At 35.2% G+C, this 16,535-nt stretch overlaps 1 protein-coding gene across 1 annotated transcript in view; it reads right to left on the bottom strand.

The window, feature by feature from the left end:
- Positions 1-12,694, bottom strand: part of WDR19 (WD repeat domain 19) — a 69,483-nt gene extending 56,789 nt beyond the window's left edge. The window contains exons 1-6 of the mRNA XM_011365760.2: positions 12,583-12,694; positions 10,225-10,316; positions 9,868-9,933; positions 7,893-8,018; positions 3,853-3,968; positions 315-430 (exon numbers count right to left, since the gene is read on the bottom strand). Of these exons, the coding sequence (XP_011364062.1) occupies positions 315-430; positions 3,853-3,968; positions 7,893-8,018; positions 9,868-9,933; positions 10,225-10,316; positions 12,583-12,588 (522 nt within the window). The 5' untranslated portion in view covers positions 12,589-12,694. The remainder of the gene's footprint in view (positions 1-314; positions 431-3,852; positions 3,969-7,892; positions 8,019-9,867; positions 9,934-10,224; positions 10,317-12,582) is intronic.
- Positions 12,695-16,535: the final 3,841 nt, after the last annotated feature.

The following is a 16,535-nucleotide window of genomic DNA, read 5'->3' as shown; positions in this document are numbered from 1 at the left end:
GTTATTAACATTTAAATCATGAATATACATATATAGTTATTTCACAAATATACTCTCTGACTATAACCACAGAGCTGATCATCCATGCTAATATGAAACAATGGGAAATGTAAAGAGGAGGATATTTGGATAAATTATTCATGTTAAAGAAAAATGTCCTAATACATAAAAAGTTACTGATGTTTAGAATATGAAGTTATTGTATACATATCTCACATAGAGATTTTTAAATGTTATAGATTAAGCTTGATAGACAAACTTTATTCTAGGTACAAATGTGAATACATAAGACCAAAGAGATGTTACTGCATTACCTGTCTTATTGTGTCACCTTCCTGATTACTAATGGTGATCATTTTATCTTCACCACCTAAAGCAAGCAGATTTTCTGTATTCCAACATCCACATGTGATTCTCTTAGTATGTTTTCCTGAAAAAGAGATGACTTTTGTAGACACATGGATTTCTCAAAAAAAATAATTTATGATGTCAATCTGAAAGAATGGGTAATATACCATAGAAATTAAACAAAGAATTTAAAATCTCATCAAAGTAGTTAGTGTCTAAGCAACCTTATTTAAAACAGTTTAACAAGATATAAATCAAGATAACGGTACATAAGGGCAATAGTTTTCCAACTTTTTATGTGGCTATGAGCATAGACTCCTCAATAAGTTTGTTCATTTACCATATCACCAAATCTGTAATGATAATGCCTTAACTAAACCCCAAAGTACTAAAGTTATCATTTTGATATTTAGCTCCGTGGTATGATAGATCTTTGGCATAAGCAGATTCAGTATCACAGTTTTGACTATTCATGTATAACTAAAGGACACATACTGATTTGTGATAATACCGAGGTGCAAATATGAATGTACCTTAGCAAGAATTGTGTTAAGAATTGAGTCATTTAACTAGTGAGTGATATTAGATAATCACTAATATCAGGATGCTTTTTTACTGAGCAATCTAGCCAGTGCAAAACTCATATGGGGGGAAATCATATGCTTGACACTGTAGGTATTTGTTGATGGTCTTGGGATAAATATCCAAGGTTAATTAAGTATACAGATTCTGGAGGCAGACTGCCTATATTTGAATAAGTGGCTCCACCACTTACTGCAAAAACCTTAAGTTACTTAACTTTTTTATTCTTTAGTGACATCATCCATAAATTGGGGGTATTGGTAGGAGCTATCTCGCAGGGCTGAGGATCAAATGAGTTAAAGCACTTAGAAGAGTGTCAGGCATGTGGGAAGTGCTACAGAAGTGTTAGCGATTTTAGCTGTTACTGAGAGCAGACACCATGCTCATTTTATTCTGTATACTCCTTATAGAACCTAATACAGTACCTATGCAGAAAGCAGGTTCTATATAGTCCTTAAGTGAGTAGATCCTGAGACAGGAGTGTACATGGGGTGTTAGAGGCTCAGCAAGTAGGAGAGCATGAAGGGAGGAGTATGAGATGAAGTCAGAGAGTTTGCAGAAACCAGGTCATGCAGGGCTTGGCTGCCCATTGTGGGGATTTGCCTTTGACTCTGGGTGAGACGGAGAGCCATTGGAGAGCTCTGAGCAGGGGCTCACTCTAGCCTCTAGGATGAGAATATTCTATAGTGGGGCAAGAGTTGAAGCAGGGAGACCACTTAACAGATTGCAGAAATTCAGGTGGAAGATGTTTGAGGTCCACACCATGGTGGGAGTAGTAGAGTGGTGAGAATAGGTTCGATTCTGGAACTATGTGAAGGTAGAGCATACAAGATTTTCTGGCAGATTAGACACAGAGGACCTAAGAGAAAAATCAAGGATAACGCTAAGGTTTTGCCTGAAGATCTAAAAGAATGGAATGTCATCAACGATGAGAGGAAATGCTGTGGGTCAAAAGGATTTTGGAGATAATAAAAATGAAGTGTTTACTAGACATCTCAAAGATGCTGAATAAGCAGTTGGATGTGTGAGTCTAGAGTATGGAAGAGAAAAATATGGGAGTTGTCCTGATATATATATATAGATAGTATTTCAAATCAGGAGACTAGAACAGAAAAATGAAGGGAACCTTCAGAGAAGAGATTGGGAGAGCAAAGATTTTGCTGGTCATAAATTAGGGACTTGGGTGGTATACAGGAACTGGATATCCAAAGAGACGGGCATTAGGAACAGAAAAAGGAGTGCATGAGGAGAGGTGGAAAGATGCCAAAGACAACTTCTTTCTATCCCCATGAAAGGGAGAAGAAAATCTCTTCTTCCCCCTTCTTCTATATACCTTAAGGCCCTTTTGTTTCCAGTGCTCAGAATTCAAGTTAACCTTAACATCAATAATGATAAATGCATTTTGTGTGCCTACTTAGTGTTCTGGGTACTTTACATATACTGACTCATTTAATTAACATTAACTCCTAGTTAATATACTATGGTAACTTAAGTATGAACCATGTTACTGGGAGACGGGCAATATTTAATTACACTGTAGTAGAAGAAATTCATATATATAAGAATCATGCAAAGTGGGAGATGCCTGTATCTGGTCTAGTTCAAGGAAACAGATTAGTGCAAGATAAAACATGGTAACAGATACTGTTACTTTAAAACATTGACAGATCATGCTACCATGTAGGAGGTACCTGAAATGGAATGGTTTGGTTTTAGGAAAATAAGTTATTAAAAGGAAAAGAGCAGAGCCACAGATCACAAATAACTCTGAAAGAGGCAGCTATATATTTAGTGAAAGACTTAGATATGTAATTACCCTGAATCTTTTCAGGCTCATTTTATATAGTAAACAAATAACACTGAGAGCACAATCAATATTCATATTAAATAATCATATATCAAAATCAAATCATGTATATATGACAAATACCTGACACAAAATAATCATGTTTTGACAAATTATTTTTTTATATCTCAAGTGTCAAATTTTCTGGGGCCTATCAGTTAACTGGTGAGATACAGAAAATGCCTAAATAAAGTCAAATAGACAAATATACTTACACGGTGAAAGGTGATTTTTGTAACTCGAAAAATTTTAGTTTAATTTTCAAATGATCAATGACATTACTGTTTAGCTGTAGCACTAGAAATGTTAATATTAAAGATATACATATGTGTAAATTAATATGAAATGATTAAGCTTTAATTTAAAGGTACTATCTCAAGTATTCAGTGGGTGCTCCTATAATTCCTTCATTAGCAGTAAATTATACTTTTTCTGACTATCTGGATGTAATTAAACCTACTGTTTCACCATTCACCAGCATGATATGATGTGACAATAATTGAAAAGAATCAATACTGTTTCTTGTGTATTTAGAGGGCAGATGCTAAGTGACCAGAGGTTAGAGAATCAAAGAGACTGAACCAAGGTCGAAAAAGGAACAAACACGAACATCCTCTATTATTATACCCTGAGGCAAATATATCTCATAGTCCATATCTAGATTAAATTGGTATTTGAAGAGAATGGAGGGTCAGATTTAGGAATCTGGATATACTCTGTCTAAGCAGTCACCAAGTGTTTTAGTACATCTACTAATATGTTGATACATCTATGAGCTATTCTGTGTCCAGAGGACAATCTGAGTGAGAAAGGAACAGATGGAAACTCCGTCATTAATGTACTGGCATCCAAAGGCACAGGCTAACCTTGATCTTACAGCAACCTAGTCTATAAAGCCTGGAAATTTTTGGTAGGCAGTGAAGAGGAACCTTCTAGTTTAGCTAGATGTGAGACTTGATCAGAGGAGTCTTAATACTACAAAATTTCCCTTGCAATATCAGGAAATCAGAGGCAGTAAAATTTACATTTATGTAAAGTATCTCAAATATTTAGCAGTATTTCCAACTATAACCTACCAAGGACAGGAATCTTTCGAGATGTCTGACGATTATAAATAAGCAAATTTCCTTTAATAGTTCCAACAGCCAGCGAACTTCCAATTTTTGACCAAAGAAGAAAAGACATTTGATCCCTGTAACGTTAAGATATAAATTACTTAACAATTCACAATCATAACCTCTCTAAATAGTTCTTCTACTTAGAAGATGAAGTACAAAATTACAATGTAATGCTTTAGGACAAAGACTAGGAGCTAAAGACATTTTGGAGACACTATATGGTGATCTTACAGTCAGTTTGACTTAAAATACAAATGTATAATGAATATAGACTTCAATTCAGTCATGATGGAATCTCGAATTTCATGACATGACATAACAAGATGGTTATGGTCTACTAATGACAGTTGTAACTCTAAATGTGGTTAAAAATCTTAATGGATGATGACACCTTGTGCTCTGAAAAAAAAAAAAAGTAGGATCCAATAACATATTAAATTGGAAAAATCATTGGGAATTCCTGAAGGACATATCTTTTCCTGCTGTTACTATTACGAACAGTTAAAAGGAGGTCAAAAGCATGTTTGCCTATCACCATTCTTATGTGCATACTAGGACTCCCGAAATATAATTCCCTACTAAAGGGATCAGGGCTTCCTTGGAGTAACTCATTCCATATATTGGGGAAAGAGATCACGATGAGTCTAGAAAATGATTCTGAAAATGCAATCCCAGGACCAGCAGTATCACCTGGGAACTGATTTAGAAATGCCAGTTCTCAGATTCCAGCCCAATCCTACTGAATGAGAAACTGGGGATGGGAGAGTACGCCCAGCTGTCTGTGTTTTAATAAGCTCACCACGTGATTCTGATGCAGCTAAACCTTGAGAACCAGTGATAGACCATGCTGTTTTTAGAAAACACTGCTTTCAAGAATTGAGGGCAATAATTAAAGAACAAAAGCTTAAGCTTAAAGAGGCTTCCTCTCTAGCTAAATTAGGAGAATTTGAGCGTTAAAAATATTTAATTGAAACAAGTTTGTGAAGGGCCATAAAACCATGATACTTGGAAGGCAAAAATTCACTTAAAGTATATGAGAAGTTAGTTGTAATAACAGGTGAATAAAATCTTTAGTTTAAAAATTAATTTTATAAGAAGTATTATATGCCAGGATGCTAGGTTTCTTCTACTAAGTATACATTTTATAAAAATTAAATATGCATTTTTCTCTGTTTAAGTAGGTACGGCAGTCATGAGAATATGCCTCTCAGATCTCCAATTATGGAAAGTGAACTGCCCACAATGTGCTAGGGCCACAGCCTCCCAAGAGCTGCTCCCAGATAATGACTGGACACAGCAGGAATACCGCTGAGGCCCATTCCTAGGAGACACAGGACTCCTTCGATGGGTAACCTTGGCTTAAAATCTCTACACAGGCCCAGCTGAACTTTCTTAGAACTGGGCTGCAGTCTGAGATGTTTCTACCCGACAGTTTTTCCTTCCTTCTCCCTTTCACAAGGGCCCAACATCTACTGTGGTCTGATGGCTCTTCTACCATCTTCTTCCCCCTCTCCGTTCCCTCATAGGTATTTCCTGTAATAAATCTCACACATTTAATGCTCTTTTGAAGTCTGCTTCTCAAAAAACATGAATTGAAAGAATTGTAAGTTTTTAAACAGTACCAGAAAAGAGAAACCATATGACGCTGATAAGGTCTGGTCAGCAACGGTGGTCACGTATAACAAGAGCAATATAACATTAGTCCATCCAACAGTTTACCATTATTAACAGTCACGAAACCAACTAGAAAGAGGGTTAAATAGCATATCCCAAGAAGATCGTGTTACCAAATGTCTTCAAAGGAGCTAACTAAACAGACTCCATCTCTCTTCTCTTAGGGCATAAGGTCTCTAGAAAGCCCTACAAATTACACTAAGGTACTAAGGCATACATAAGTTTCCAATAATGCTAACAGTCAGGCCCATGTATAATAAACACATGTATTTCTGGCCAAGGAAACTTATAAAGAATACATTATTCCAGGGAAATGTACCTGGCTACAAAAAAAAAAAAAAGGCAACCTATGTGACAGGCACGGGCTTTAAAAAGTCTTGCTAATATGATAACTGAAGATCAATTAGAAAAGAGACTGAGCAGGATGACTAGTGCTTGTTTGAATGGCCTTGGGAGAAGCAACTATGTCTTATGATCCAACCAAGAATCAATTCGTTGATGAACCAGATGTAGAGAGTTTTCTCTGGAAAGAATGCTGTATCCCACCAGGTACATAACTGCTATCAGCCTAGGTGGGATCAGGGTGAGTACCACTATAACCCTAAGAAGGTATGAAAATACATCTAATAAAAATGAAGACATAAATTCAACCTGTTGTATTAACACAGTAATTTAAGATAGTGAAGTGGCCTTGTAGTAACTTGTGTAATAATTATATTTGAATACGTTTTATGTACTATTTAATGTGTTTGAAATGCTCAAAACAATCAATTCTAATTAAATTTGTAAATGGAATTTAAGTTGTTTAAAGGAAATTTAAATAAGTTTGCAAAAATAAAATTTAAGAAAAAATGATATTCAAAAGTTTGTTTAACTATCTTAGTTAATAGAGTGGTCATTAAGTAAAAAGCAAATAGTATATACTTTTGCATACAAAGTCCTTTAGACATTAAATATCAATATCAATAGTAAAACACCCTTAATTTTACATTAATGATAATTACTGTAACGTCTACCATTCACTCAGTTCTTAATTTTAATACCTGGCTATGACATACGATTAAACATCACAACAATGAGATGATGTGAGGAAATGGATCTCTGAGAAGATAGAGGAAGGCAGACATATACAAGCTGGAAACACTTGGGATTAATCACATATTACTCTCTGGGTGAGGATGTGGCCTCGCTGATGCTGAATTTGGCTCAAGAGCCAATACTTGATATTTATAAACATTCTCCTCATGGAAGCACAGAGAGCATGTAAAATCTTTTTGAAAACAGATGTATAGCCAAAGTGTAAAAAGCAAGCAAGAAACAAAAGATTCTTAGACCTAGAAAAACTTTACACTGGGCAGACAATATCATCTTGGAATGTATGCCTCATGTATCACTTTGTCAAGTAAAGAGAAACTGCTAAGGTTATGTTTGGTCTTGTTCTGCATGGCTGCCTTGCTTCTTCTGGGTTCAGTTTTACCTTGGTAAATAAACTGGGAATTTACAGTCTAATCTTATGGTATATTGTGATCTTTTCCTGCCCACCTGGTGGCCACATAATGCCATGAGGCAGATATTATACCTATTTCATATATAGATGAAGAAATCGAGGCTTAGAGAAAAGGAACTTGTCCAAGGTCAAAACCGCAGTTTTAGTTGTAAATACTGGCACGCTTTTCTTTTCCATATGGAAAAATAATTCTCTTTTAGTAGAGATCTATAATTTATTCTGTCTGCTCACGATTTTTTCCACTTGAGAACTGCTCACCCTCACACCACTCTTCATTTGCTGAGATTCTCAATCCCATGGTCCTGCCTACTCAATTCAGACTGAAGGACTGAGTAGATACTGGTGATGTGATGGGGGCATATTCCTTGCTCAGGAATAACATGCTGTGAAAAATGATATAAGCCAATAGCTGCCAATAGCCACAGGAAAAGTCTGACTTAGAATGGAGTAAATACAGAGAAAGGAAGAGCCAAGAGATGGAGAAAGATACAGTCTTGGTTACAACTCTTATATCCAGCCATGCCTACAGCCAATCCCCTCTCCAGATTTTCCAAAATATGTTGTGTCTCATCTTTGGAACTTTTAGTCTGTTTTATCAAAAACAACTTTTTAAGAAGCTATTTATATTTCACATTTATATTCTAATTAATGGACAAAATCAGTAGGACTATATATAACAAAAAAAAAGACATGAACTTTTTCTTTTATAAGAAACTCATCAGTGCATCTTTATACTGGAAGTAGTAAGTATTGTTAGCATCAAACCTACAATCGCATTTTTAAGTGAAGATTTAAGAAGTAAAAAAGTTATCCTTACCTCATGCCACTGTCTAACTGGCTGGTTTTATTTGTGTTGGCATCCCATAGATAAATGCAACTAGACTTCTCAGCAATCACTGCTAAGATATCTCCATCTTTATCCCAATCCATTGCAACACAGTTACTTTAAAAAAAAGAGCGTAAAACATCATTTCACATTTTTTTAAAGGAAAGAAGTTTAAATACTCACCTATTTGTGATTTTTGTCCATAACAAGACCATTCAAGCTATTTTGAACTTTCTGCATAAACTTTCTGCAGTGAAAATCACTATTCACTGCTTGGATAATATTAACTTAAAATTTTTGTTGCTGAGGGGGTGGAAAAAATTAAATTCTATTCTAAATATCATGTTCATATACTACATTAAATATAATTACACATAATGAGTTAGTAGATTTTCTTGAATCCTCCAAAGAACCTGGCCTTTTGGTAAAACACACTCATCAAGCATCTCTACAAATGAATCCCATTTGTAATCAAGAGGTAATATGATCAAGTTTTAAGGGTTATTTCAGATTTACAGAGAGACAAGATACTGATAAGAAATGAAGTCATATTTAGATAACCTGTGTATAAAACAGATCAAGGCTGCATAGATGTAGGATTGCAAACAGTGGCAAGACCAAATTCTGAAGTGGTAAAAAACATTATTTTCATTTTATATCTTAATGTAATAAGAAAAGTGATTCAATTAAGATGACAAAAGAGTTCTAAATAGGAAATGCTGTTTAACATGTTTCTTACTGCTCAAATGTACTCCAAAATGTTTATTATAATTTAAAACCTTCCATGAGGAGGAACCTTTCTTCTCCGATGCTATTTTTCATTTTGAGACTCTTCCTGCATAGGTTTACATTTAAGACAGTTGGGGATTGCTTCAGTTATTTTATTCTTTAAATTGTTAAAATATGTTTTTCGATCTTAATTTTCTGTAATATTCTCAGAGATTTAAGGGATATGAAAAAGGAAAGCTTTCAAATTGTTGATAAAAATCACCTGCAAATTAAAGACATTATATAATGGCATTTTATTTATCTGGAGACCGATTGTCAGCTAAATTCAACTATAATGAACACAGCAAAAGAATTCAGAAGTAAAAAAATAAGGCCACTATGTAACCAAAATAGACGTCATATAGCTCCTGCAATAAAGCTCATACAATTCATTAAAAAGTTTTTGACTAAGTGCTTTCTTACTTTATTTTGACATAGTTATAACTACCTTGACCTCTATTTCCCAGAATATAGAAACTAGAGGCAACAACTGAGAGCGATGGAAAATGCCAAAATAGTGGCATGTGGTGGGGTAAGGCAGAGCAGGAGGTGGGAAAGGCTATTAGAGACTGAGAAAAGTAAAACCTGATTTGCAAAGATGGTAGCAATAAACCTCAGAAAGCACACATGAATTTAAAAAGCATGGCAGCCTAAGACCATAATTTGGGTAAGAGCCTCTAACCATCTTAATAACCACTGAGACTATCAGTAAAAGTAACTAACACAGGTAATGATTACACTGAATCATTAAAAAATGCTTAAGTTATGCTTAGTATAATCTAGAAGATTTCCTAAAGGATAAAGTCTTTGTCCTTTGGGAAGTATGTGAAAGTAACTATTTACCAACCATTTATTAGAGAGGAGATACTACAGTGATGCAGACTTATCTTATCTGCCAATACACATCTAAGGCGTGTTTATAATTAAATAAGAATTCTTTCATAAGAATTCATTATAATCCTGCCTTAAAACTTCCTGTGAATGTACGGGTGTTTATAAACTCTGACTCAGATGCGATTTGTCTACGTTATTTTATTAACTACTTATGGTATAAAAAAAAAAAAGCTCTTTGCAAATGGAGAAAAAAAGAAATACAGATTATATATGTTGTAAAATTCTATTTGATCATGGTTTTAAGACAATACTTTTTATCTTTTAGGCAACAAAGCTTAAGTTTTTGATCTACCACTGTACTTACCCAGATAAGTTAATTTCACTTCTTTTTTGTCCATGGCGATCAAAGATTTTCACAATATGATCAGCTCTAAAAGCAATTAGAACACAAAATGTAATGTAAATGTTGTTATTTATCTATGTATATAAAAAACGTCATACAAGTGCTTTCAGTATTCTCACATCCTAGTTTCATAATTTTTATCTAAAAGTTATTACCAGGGAAAAGGTTCTATGAACTCTGATATAATGGAGATGAGTATATTACTTCTCCTACCATACAACCATCTCACAACTTCTACTGAACAGGTGGTGCGGTTATGTGGACATAGAACCATTTGAAGTCAGGATGATTTACTTAAAACATTCACTGGTTTCTTACCCCGTTACTGCAAGGTAGTTTCCTGATGTTTTTTGCCAGGTAAACTGTATAGGTGTGCCAAGCCAATTCTTTTCTAGCAGTGAGAAAACACGCTAAAAAAAAAATTTATATTTCAAAACATACAGTTAAGGGCTGGTCAGAAAAGATGTCAAAATATCATGAAAACAGTAGGACTCAGAATGGTGAAGGCTTATGTTAGAGTTTATGCAAAAAAAAGTCAACAATATAACAAACAAAATGATTAATCAATAAAACAAACAAAAATCACAATCTGGTTGATAAATTATGGACCTCAATATATCGGAGAGAGTTTATTATTAAACCTTTTGCTTTTGAAAGTTTTTGAATATTAATTTTACAAAAATGTATAATTTTCATGTTTTATAAATGTTAAAGGTTAAAATAATGGAAACTTGAATTTAACTTATTATCAGTAGCACAGATTATGGGGGAATTAAATTTAACAAAACTGCCATTTAAAAAATCTTAACCGTCATAGAAATACAACATGTATATACTTCTTTCAAAATTATTTTCTTTCTTTACTCATTAATTATATTTACTTCGTCATTAAGTGTTTAATTTGGCTATTGGGTGGACAACGTAACAGTCAAAAAATCATTCTTTTCACTTAGACAATCTAGAGCTGTGGTTATGGAAGCCACAAACCACATGTGGACTTGAAATTTTATTGAGGACTTGAATGTGGGTAGACCAAATTTAAATGTGCTATAAATGGAAAATACATATCAGATTTCAAACACTATGAAAAAGAGAATGCAAACTATCTCATTGATAATATTTTATAATGACTACATGTTGAAATGATATTTTGGATTTACTGGGTAAAATATATTATTAAAGTTAATGTTTTGTTTCTTTAAAAATATGTTAATGTGGCTACTAAAAATCTCAAATTACTTTGGCTTGTATTATATTTATATAGAACGGTGCTGATCTAGACCATCTAGAAACAAAGAGCTTGAATGAAAAAGTTTAGATTTTAATATTAGGTTAAATCATAGAATAAACAATGATGCCCATATCTAGACATGTGAAGTTTACATACTACTACAGGTGGTTTGATAGTCTGAGTGGAAATTCTTCCAATGCTCGAAATTAACCACCAATAGGCATTTCGTATGAAATCCACCTCTATTGAAAACAGAGGTGTGCTATAATCGCAGGAGCATCCAATTTTATGGAGCACGGAAGACAATCTTAAAGAAAAAAAAAAGTATAAAAGCATCTTTCTTTTGCAATTTTGCGAACACATTGCCGTAAAACTCCTTCATGCAAGCAAGGGATCGTTAAACTTGAATTTCTTTAGCTTCATGGTAGACCTCTGGCTGTGATCTTACATATTATTTTCCTTCAAAGGAGCTATATAGATGCACATATACAATACAGTGGAAACGGTGCTAGCTTCACAACCAGAGAACTAAGCTTTAAATTTTGCTTTTTACCTATTAGCTGCAGGGCTTAAATTGCTTCAAGCATAGAATTCTCAACTATAAGTCAAGAAAAGGATCTTCTCACTTCTTATACATCGTAAATTGTGAAGAGCTCTAGAAATATTATGATTATCAGTCTGTCAATTTCAATTTCCACTCTAAAAGCCATGATGTAACATTAGGATGTAAAAAATAATTTTTAAATTGAGCTTTCCATTCCTTTGCCGGATCAGGGCAGGGGGTATTGCTGTGGTAAAGCGAAAAAGTGAAGGAGCTGTAGCCAGTGACCAGAGTGGGGTTCACGAGAAGGCCAAACCTAGAAACCGTGCATGCAGAGAATGACGGTCTTGCGCGTCTAAACCTGCGTGTGCAGATTTCTCCGTGAATAATATACAGTCGCCACTAGATGACCAATCACGGGCAATACAATTACAGATCATTCTTTCAGAGGCTTTTCACTTTTTAGGGCGCTGGGCAGTTGCACGGCTTGCCAGGGGTTTCGGTGTAAAAAGGCGTCAGCTCGTGGCAAGTCAACTTCACCGCGATCCTGCAAACGCAGTCACACAACCCGTTCCCTCCGCCTTGCGAAGTTCGGGGTCTTTTCAGTTCCAGTCCGCTTATTTCCGGCCGTGGGGGGGTTCCGTCTTCCCGCACCGCTTCAACCCCCGTCGCGATCCCAGAAATGAGGGGCCTCTCTCTCTGCTTTCTCTATTTTCTTTCTCCCAGCTTTCAACTTTGTCCCCATTCTCCCCCTCCTTGGTCACCCCTCTCCCTTCCCCACTCTAGGCACTGGGAAGGAGGAAGGGGGGGTCACATGTCCCAATCCTCAAAGCGACGCTCGGTGGGCTGGAAAGGGATAGTGGTCCAGCCTTCCAGCTCGCCCGGAGGTTTATAAGTTACTTACCTTCATCTCAAAGCTGCAGCGGCGGCGCGATCTAGCAAGTGCGCAAGCGCACCTGGTCTCTTCCAAAAAAGCTACCGCGTTCCCGTCACCCAGGAGACCACGCGAGCAGTGACCAATGAGCGAGCACCAGCTGAAAGGCGGTGCCTTTCAAGGTGGGGTGGGGGGCGGGAGGCGTGGGCTGGAATCACGTGACGCAAGAGAAGCAAGGTCCAAAGAAGTTGCGCTTTGCGTTCCTTGCGGCGCCTTTGCTTCCTATTGGGCTCTGATTGGATAAGACGTGAGACTTAAAGGCGCCTGCGTAAATGCTAGGCCCCAGCTACCAAAAAACCGGTGGTGGCCAGAGAAGCAGAGAAGTTGGGGAAGAGAAAGGACCTGAATGTTAATACGAGTCGCGAATTAGCTCATGGGGCAAATACTCTTACACGGGCTCTATATAGAGGGCTCGGATGAGCCCAGGAGTCATATCTCTCTCCCTCTCTCCCTGTCACTCTGCCTTTCTTCCCCTCTCCATCTTCCAGTTTCTGGGCTAGAAAAGATGAAATGTGAGAGAGAGTTTATTCCAAGGCCTAGTAGGCCAACTAAATGAGCCGGTTAAAAAAAGTGTGCTGGAAAAATGAGCTCTTAAGAACTAGTTTGAGTGGCATAGAATGATGGATCAAAAAATTTCTGATCATGTTAATAGAAACAGAAAAAGCACTTGACAAAATCCCATACCCCTAAAAATTCAACATCCATTAATGATAAAAAGCTAGGAATGGAAAGTAATCTCAAATTATGATCATCTACAAAAAAAAAAAAAAAAAAAAAAAACAGAGCTAACACCATACTTAAAGGTGAGAGACTGAATGAATACCTTCCACCTAAACCTGGGGGAGAGAGGCAAGGAGGAAGTCTCTTTCCGGAATGTAGTGTATATTTACATTTATTTTCTTCTTTAAATAAATTTTGTAACTTTCAGTGTGCAAACCTTTTACTTATTTCTTTAAACTTATTCTTTGGTATTTTATTTTTGATGCTCTTCACGGAATTTTAATTTTTGTACTTCTGGGTTATTCCTAGTGTGGAGAAATGAAATTGATTTTTGTATATTGATCTTAACATCTTATAAACTTGTTCAACTCATTTATAAGTTTTTAGTGGATTCTTTGGAATTTTCTATATTCAATATTATGACGTCTGCAAATAGATCTATTTCATTGTCTCCAATCTGCATGGTCTTTATTTCCTTTTCTTGGCAAGACTGAACATCGGTTAGCTAGAACTTAATGACATAGTTTACCCATTGATATCTTTTTTATTGTATTGTAAAATTGTGCTGTTATCTTTTCATTTTTAACATTCACTTTTACCTCACATATGAAGAATACATAATAATATATATGATCGATTTAATGTTTTCAAGAAATTGGCTGGGTGGCTCCATAGTGTAGTGGTTAGCATATCTGCTTTACATGCAGAAGGTCCTGGATTCAAGCCCCAGGTGGAGCAACAGACCATACCCTGAGTGTGCCAGTCCCCAGAGGATGCCAGGTCCTGGGCTCATGCCCTGAGCTGTGCAACATCCATAGGTCAGGGGTGGAAGTCGGGGATGGAGAATTAAAGAGTGGGGAGGTGGGTGTGTGTGAAGAAATTGGCTGAGAAATTTTTCAGGTCTGGAATATATAATTATTCTCAATAACCTAGTATCCAAACAAACCTGGTAAGTAATGGCCATTGTACATTTAACCTTTATGAATATTTAGCACCTTATTTGGATTTTTCAAACAATTTTATTTTTGTGCATTGCCTTATACGTGTTTATATATTTAAATGCTTTTCTACTGTAAAATATGACTCTCTTAAAGACTGCATGATATAAATAATGAATTGCATTCAGTCATAAACTCCCAGTTTAAACTCCATTCATAGCAATCTTTGACCTTGGGCAAATTTCCTCCTCTGAATCTGTGCACACAAGTCTAAAATGGAAATAATAATACCTACCTAATTTCATTTTAGGGAAAATTAAATTACTTAAAAAGAAAGATTGAAGAAAGAAAACAGAAAATCCCATTATCAAAATATATTAATCTTTATATTTCTTTCTAGTTTTTGTCCCTGTGTATGCCAGTTTTACTATGTGTTTATAATTATGGTGTGTTTGTGTATTTAACACATTTATTTAGGTCAAATAATAAATATAACACATTTATTAGGGTGCTCATTAGGGTATTCATATACCCTCTTACATTTTTTTTAATTGAAATATATTTGACATATAAGAAGGCATAATGTCTATGTTAATTTGATACATTTATATATTTTAATATACTGCCATTGTAGTGATAATTATCAGCTTCCCTTGTCTTTAATGGAGCTTAAAAATTAATATATTTTATTCGTGGTTGTCTTCTGGAAATATTTGTAATTTTTTGGAGATGCCTGAATACAAAGTCTTTCGTAAAATAAATTTTGGGAAAGAAGAGAAATCCACTTTCTCATTCTAAAATTTAAGAATAAGGAACACAATTAAGCCTGTCCATCTGGGAAAGGATCTGGTGTGCACTTGTTTGGGAGAGATTCATTGAAGAGTTAGTCAAGCCATTATACAACCTGCGGAAGGGGGTAATTCTAGAGTGCACAGAGCTATTATTTTTTTACAGCTGTACATCTTAAAATTGATTGTTTAAGTATAAATAAACATCTGTTTAGCAACCTTCAGAAACATAATTTATTTGAATAAGTATCACATCATGAAAACTCCTTTCTTATCAGAATCTACTATAAAAGCCAGGAAGGACTTCATGAAGCTTGTCAAAAGGCTACCGGAAAAAATGAATAACATAACTTGCTATAACATCAGAAAAATGTTTTTCAAGAGAGAGAGAGAGAGTTGAGTTTCCAAAGTGAAGAGAAAGAGGGATAGCATGGGATTAGTGATGAAAATTAATGACCTTTAACACAAAATACTGATAAAGGAACTAGGAAATTTAGGTAGAATTCAGGTTTTAAAAATATATGATTTTTTTTATTGCACTCTATATTTCCAGTAAATGCCAATATTTGAGCTTATATTTTTGCCTCCAATTTATCGTTTAGATTTCCAGATTTTAAAATGATGGCTACGAGGAAATAATTAATTTTCTATCAAAATTATAGAGAAAGAAAGTCTAATAATCGTAGCAATAACTGGGGAAAGATAGTATATGTGGTCAGGGGAAACTAAGTGGAAGACATTTCCCTTTAGTTTCCTAACTAGTATCAGTAGCTAAAAATATTGTCACTTAAAAATTATCTGCTATTACATATCATTAATTTTAAGCTTAAAATAAAATTGAATATTCAACATTAAGCTGATTAAATTTGTCCAATTCTGTGCCAAGTATAATTCTAAGTACATGATACATGACTATAAATCAAATAGCCAAGGAAATTAAGAAATTAAGAAATTAAAATTAGTTCTGGATCCATTACAGTTTAATGATTCCTATTCTCAAGAGGAAAGATTTTGCATTATTTTCTTTGAGTTCATATAGAGTAGTTCTCAAACTTGGCTGCTATTAAAATTATTTGGGGGTCACCTGAGGTGGCATAGGCTCAACCCAGATTTATTGAAACAGAATTTCTTGAGAAAGAGCCTGGCTCTGTCTTTTCTTTCTTCCTTCCTTTCTTCTTTTCCTTCCTTCCTTCTTACTCTCTTCCCCAACCCTCTCCCTCCCTTTCTCGTTCTTCCTTTCATATTTTAAAAAACTTTGTGGTATACAGCCAGAGAACCATCAATTTATTCTAGAGTATGCCAAATCCAATGAAGCAGATGGGAAGCCTGTTTTATTTCTGAAAGTGAATAGCTGTTTCTCTTAAAAAACCTATGCACAGGAATGTGAAATGACTGTTGCTTTGGAAACAGTTTGGCAGTTCCTCAAAAGCTAAATATAAACATTACCAAATGACCTGGTAACTCTATTCCTAGGTAT

Source organism: Pteropus vampyrus, unplaced genomic scaffold, assembly GCF_000151845.1.
Source record: "Pteropus vampyrus isolate Shadow unplaced genomic scaffold, Pvam_2.0 Scaffold5, whole genome shotgun sequence".
Lineage (NCBI taxonomy): Eukaryota > Metazoa > Chordata > Mammalia > Chiroptera > Pteropodidae > Pteropus > Pteropus vampyrus.
Note: the sequence above shows the minus strand (reverse complement) of the source record. Positions and strands in the feature narration are given on the sequence as shown.